Below are 6,000 nucleotides of genomic sequence, written 5' to 3'. Positions count from 1 at the left end.
TGTGTTCTTTTTTATTATTTGCTATTATCTGTAGACTGTTTTAACTGTACAACCATCTGGTCTAGTAGTGGTTGTACTCGCTGTAACCATCTGGTTGTAGTGGAAAGGGCTCTATAAATAAACTAGACTTGGGATTTGACATATATTCGCGCTGAACTAAACGTAAGGGACACATCATTTGCATCAGGACTTGCTCGCTTGGGAAAAAAATTACAAAAACATTAGATCCAAAAAACGAGATCATGAAAAAAATATAAGAAGAATAAAATGATAATAATGCGTGGCATCTTTAGGCTTCTTGTGGTACGCAATTACAATTGGGCGTGAAACAGTGCTGTTTTAAACATATATTCTGTTATTATAGTTTTTCTTTATTTTATTTTTTTTATTATTTTTTTATTTTTTTATTTTTTATTAATCAACGAACTTTAGTAGTATACAATATATTATACAGAAATCACATATTAACCCATCCTCAAAAAAAAAAAAAAAAAAAAACAAACAGAAAAAAAACATGCAAGAGTGTACAGATCATTGATTACTTAATATAAAAACTGTATATTCATTAAAGATATCACAAGTCTTTCTTGCTTTCTTATTGACGATGTTCTCCAGACTGGTGCAATAATCATTAGTGTCCTGAAGAAAATGAATAAATTTGGCTTGGATCCTGACCATTTCTTCTTGTGTTTACGAAATTTTCCCAAAATAATAAAAAGTTGTACAATAAAAGTAAAGGTATTATTATTATTATTATTATTACTTTCATTGGAATAATACATACATATATCAAAATTATTTAATTTAATCATAACATTTGTTTTCCTTCTACTGCAATTATCCACATCCACCCAAAGAAACTTTGTGTATATACAATTACAAAACTGATGGCTAATAGATTCTTTTTCTATAGAACAAAAATAACATGAATATATAATAAACTAAATGAAACCTGTCTATTCTAGATAAAGATTCTAGATATAGTAGATAAATATTTAAGAGGAAACTGGCGCGTCACAGCGCTGTTCTCGCGGGAGATCTCGCGATGACTTCATGGTTGCTAAGTAACTCAGGCGAGCGTTTGGTTCGCCTGGTGAAGGAGCTAAATCAAAACTGCTAACAGTGAAAACAGAAAACAACCCAAACTGCAGATTCACAGCTGAAGGTGAGCGGTCACTTATGTTGTTAGCTCGTTGTGTGGCCATTTCCTTAGTTTAACAGATTTTCTTCTTGAGAACAAGACCAAAGGAAACAGCTTTGTTGCTAAATCTGCTGCTAACGGTAGCGGATAAAGATCTGCGTGTTTGTTTGTTTTATTGACGGTTTCTTTATGGCTTTCCATTTATTTATTTCGGTTTGCAGCTGAAAGGCAGAGTTTTAAACTTCAGTTTGCTCTCGTGTTTAGGGTTAACGTTACAGTATATATTACAGTTAAACACAGACTCCGGGTTTCATCGCCTGTAATTCACTGTGTGCTTCAAACTTTGATATCATATTCACATATTAATCTCCATATTCTTTAGAAAACTCCTGAAATCGCTCTGTTGCTCTTTAAACGCTTTCTTATTGTCCTATTCAGCATTCAGCAGTTCTGGCAATAGTTCAGCAGTAGGCTAGATGCGCGATGCTGGATGATTCACTCTTTTGAATCGGTTCACTGAATCGGAAATGTTTATAATGGTGTTCATGTTGATATAATGTTACATGAATATGGTAATCGGTGTATAATATCTGATGCTGTCATAGACAGTGTGTCGTGCTACTGCACTGCACATTTTGTTTAATAATCATGAATATGATCTAATTACAGCTATTTTATATATTTCACTTTCTAAAGAAAGTGGATTAAATGTACCAATTCGCTTTTGTCATGTTGTTGTTGTTTAACTGGTAGCCTAACTCTCTCTAAACTGCCTAGGGTTAGTATTTAGGGAACCGGATTTGTGCATTTAATGCACCAATAATGCATTTATTTGATCAAAAATACAGTAAAAACAGTGAAATATTATTCCAGTGTAAATCATCTGTTTTCTATGTGAATATATAGTAAAGTGTAATTTATTCCTGTGGTCAAAGCTGAATGTTCAGCATCATAACTCCAGTCTTCAGTGTCACATGATCCTTCAGAAATCACTCTAATATGATGATCTGATGCTGAAGAAGCGTACATGATTATTATCAGTGTTGAAAAACAGTTGTGCTGTTCAGACAGTAAGGGAGATGATTTCTGAAGGATCACGTGAGTAATGATGCTGAAAATTCATCTTTGATCACAGGAATAAATAATAAACTCTGCACTCTGTGCTACTGTACTGTATTACACTTCTGGTGTACTCTGATATATTCCCTTCTTCTCCTCTTTATTCTGTTGAACTGTTAGGGGATTTACAGTTAAAGACCAGATGTGTTTAATAAAGACCAGGAGATAGAAGTGCAGTCAATTTAAGACAAGAGTCAGAATTATAATAAATTGAAGAAAAGTTTTACTGAAGATAGTTTGCAGTTTCATCAGCAGAAATCAGCTTCAAGACTCACAGGAGATCATAGGCCCGTTTACAGTTACAAACATCAGCAGTTATAGCCTAACCCAAGGTCTAAGCTAGGAGTTATAGCCTAACCCAAGGTCTACGCTAGCAGTTATAGCCTAACCCAAGGTCTACGCTAGCTGTTGTAGCCTAACCAAAGGTCTAAGCTAGGAGTTATAGCCTAACCCAAGGTCTAAGCTAGCAGTTAGAGCCTATCCCAAGGTCTACGCTAGCAGTTATAGCCTAACCCAAGGTCTAAGCTAGTAGTTATAGCCTAACCCAAGGTCTACGCTAGGAGTTATAGCCTAACCCAAGTTCTAAGCTAACAGTTATAGCCTAACCCAATGTCTAAGCTAGCAGTTATAGCCTAACCCAAGGTCTAAGCTAGCAGTTATAGCCTAACCCAAGGTCTACGCTAGGAGTTATAACCTAACCCAAGGTCTAAGCTAGCAGTTATAGCCTAACCTAAGGTCTAAGCTAGCAGTTATAGCCTAACCCAAGGTCTACGCTAGGAGTTATAACCTAACCCAAGGTCTAAGCTAGCAGGTATAGCTTAACTCAAGGTCTAAGCTAGGAGTTATAGCCTAGCCTATCCCAAGGTCTACGCTAGCAGTTATAGCCTATCCCAAGGTCTAAGCTAGCAGTTAGAGCCTATCCCAAGGTCTACGCTAGCAGTTATAGCCTAACCCAAGGTCTACGCTAGCAGTTATAGCCTAACCCAAGGTCTAAGCTAGCAGTTATAGCCTAACCCAAGGTCTAAGCTAGTAGTTATAGCCTAACCCAAGGTCTACGCTAGGAGTTATAGCCTAACCCAAGTTCTAAGCTAGCAGTTATAGCCTAACCCAATGTCTAAGTTAGCAGTTATAGCCTAACCCAAGGTCTAAGCTAGCAGTTATAGCCTAACCCAAGGTCTAAGCTAGCAGTTATAGCCTAACCCAAGGTCTACGCTAGGAGTTATAACCTAACCCAAGGTCTAAGCTAGCAGTTATAGCCTAGCCCAAGTTCTAAGCTAGCAGTTATAGCCTAGCCTATCCCAAGGTCTACGCTAGGAGTTATAGCCTAACCCAAGGTCTAAGCGAGCAGTTATAGCCTAACCCAAGGTCTACGCTAGCAGTTATAGCCTAACCCAAGGTCTAAGCTAGCAGTTATAGCCTATCCCAAGGTCTAAGCTAGGAGTTATAGCCTAACCCAAGGTCTAAGCTAGCAGTTATAGCCTAACCCAAGGTCTAAGCTAGCAGTTCTAGCCTAACCCAAGGTCTACGCTAGCAGTTCTAGCCTAACCCAAGGTCTACGCTAGCAGTTATAGCCTAACCCAAGGTCTACGCTAGCAGTTCTAGCCTAACCCAAGGTCTAAGCTAGCAGTTCTAGCCTAACCCAAGGTCTACGCTAGCAGTTCTAGCCTAACCCAAGGTCTAAGCTAGCAGTTCTAGCCTATCCCAAGGTCTACGCTAGCAGTTCTAGCCTAACCCATGGTCTACGCTAGCAGTTATAGCCTAATCCAAGGTCTACGCTAGCAGTTCTAGCCTAACCCAAGGTCTACGCTAGCAGTTATAGCCTAACCCAAGGTCTACGCTAGCAGTTATAGCCTAACCCAAGGTCTACGCTAGCAGTTATAGCCTAATCCAAGGTCTACGCTAGCAGTTATAGCCTAACCCAAGGTCTACGCTGGCAGTTATAGCCTAACCCAAGGTCTACGCTAGCAGTTATAGCCTAACCCAAGGTCTAAGCTAGCAGTTATAGCCAAACTCAAGGTCTAAGCTAGCAGTTATAGCCTAACTCAAGGTCTACGATAGCAGTTATAGCCTAACCCAAGGTCTACGCTAGCAGTTATAGCCTAACCCAAGGTCTACGCTAGCAGTTATAGCCTAACCCAAGGTCTAAGCTAGCAGTTATAGCCTAACCCAAGGTCTAAGCTAGCAGTTATAGCCTAACCCAAGGTCTAAGCTAGCAGTTCTAGCCTTGTGATATTTAGAAGGATATTGATTAATACCTTGATTATAATCCCTCATTAGACACTGAAGCATCAGTGGATTCCAGAACCATCAGAACACAATGGCGGGTCAGAGGCCCATGAGCCGCGGGTCATTCAGCGCCGGACGCCCACCGACAGCCATCAGAGTCAGCACTGCGGTGTGTGTGTGTGTGTGTGCGTGTGTGTGTGTGTGTGTGTGTGTGTCGCAGGTGGTGATAGTGTAAAATTCCAGTGATGTGTGTGTGTGTATGTGTGTGTCGCAGGTGGTGATAGTGTAAGATTCCAGTGATGTGTGTGTGTGTATGTGTGTGTCGCAGGTGGTGATAGTGTAAGATTCCAGTGATGTGTGTGTGTGTGTGTGTGTGTTAGGGCTGTCAAAATTGCTCAAAAATGATGTTCGAATATTCCCTCTAAAAAACACGAACTATTCGAACATCTGGTTGCGCATTTTGTCAATAATAGGACAAATTAATACAAAGACACATAACTACTTGTATAGGTAGTTAATTTAAGTTTAAACATATTTGACAATGTATTACCAACCCAAAACCAAGTAAATAAACTAATGGCCAAGACCGCAGACCTGGCTCTCGCCCACGAGTCGCACCGGCTAGCACCGCCTCACTGCTGAAAGGTGACAGGGCACTAAAAAGACAGTGGAATAAATTGCAGTCCGTTTTTTCCCTTTTTTTTCCCTTTTTTTAAATACAAGCACCAAGAATGTAAGTAGCCTTTTTCTTTTTTAATAGCACTTTATTTTTTATGAACCTCAGGGTAAAAGTTCTTTGTTGTCACATTTCTCGGAATTGTGTGCCTCATTTTACTTAACGTTAAACAGAGAAGTTCCATGTTTACCACAGCACAGCTCGCTCGGAGCGTTCAGTGTCGGTTCTATACTGTAAAACTTCAATTAATGTTAATAAATTTGTTTCAATCACTGAATGAAGCCTGCTATATTTGGGACAAGAGTGGCGACCTTAAATTGCTTGCACAAAACTCTTGATCAGCACTCAACATGTGCTTATTGTTGTTGTTAATTTAAACCGTTAAGCCTTGTTTATACTTTCGCCTGGCTCCGCAGACTGCGCGCGCACCCCCAAACGGACGAGGCGTTTATAGCCTACTTGACGCGCTCGCCGTTGTACTATTCTTTGAAACGATAGGGGGCGACTCAAGAAATTATCCTCTAAACCATCAGGAATCAGCGGTTAGAAGAAGAAGCTGTACACGTGACAATGTTTATTTTAGTACACCACCACACTACAAAAAGAATCATGTAAACCCAGTAAACGCTGAGATTACTAGTGACAATAAAACAAAATATATGGATATGAGAATGTGTATACAATATAAATAAATTAACAATCTCTTACATATTTTCTAATTTCACTAAACATTTCATTAAGTTTCGTGAACATTTTTATTAAACATGGACCTTTATGTTCATTAAAAATACTTTTTATGCTATTGTATGCTCATTTTTTAAATGTAAGCAACTAATTT

General features: G+C 39.1%; 1 protein-coding gene across 2 annotated transcripts in view; it reads left to right on the top strand.

Moving 5' to 3' along the window:
- The first annotated feature begins 1,024 nt into the window (after window positions 1-1,024).
- ift74 (intraflagellar transport 74) overlaps window positions 1,025-6,000 on the top strand; it is a 53,172-nt gene continuing 48,196 nt past the window's right edge. The window contains exons 1-2 of one of the 2 annotated variants that reach the window (XM_081366023.1): window positions 1,043-1,165; window positions 4,538-4,655. In XM_081366023.1, the coding sequence (XP_081222149.1) occupies window positions 4,578-4,655 (78 nt within the window). In that variant the 5' untranslated portion in view covers window positions 1,043-1,165; window positions 4,538-4,577. Of the gene's footprint in view, window positions 1,166-4,537; window positions 4,656-6,000 lie in introns of both variants that reach the window. The other variant, XM_081366024.1, reaches the window with a different exon arrangement.

The sequence above is a fragment of the Scardinius erythrophthalmus genome (genome assembly GCF_964197995.2).
Source record: "Scardinius erythrophthalmus genome assembly, chromosome: 5".
In the NCBI taxonomy this organism is placed as follows: Eukaryota; Metazoa; Chordata; class Actinopteri; order Cypriniformes; family Leuciscidae; genus Scardinius; species Scardinius erythrophthalmus.
The sequence above is the reverse complement of the archived record's forward strand: the minus strand, read 5'-3'. Positions and strand labels throughout refer to the sequence as shown.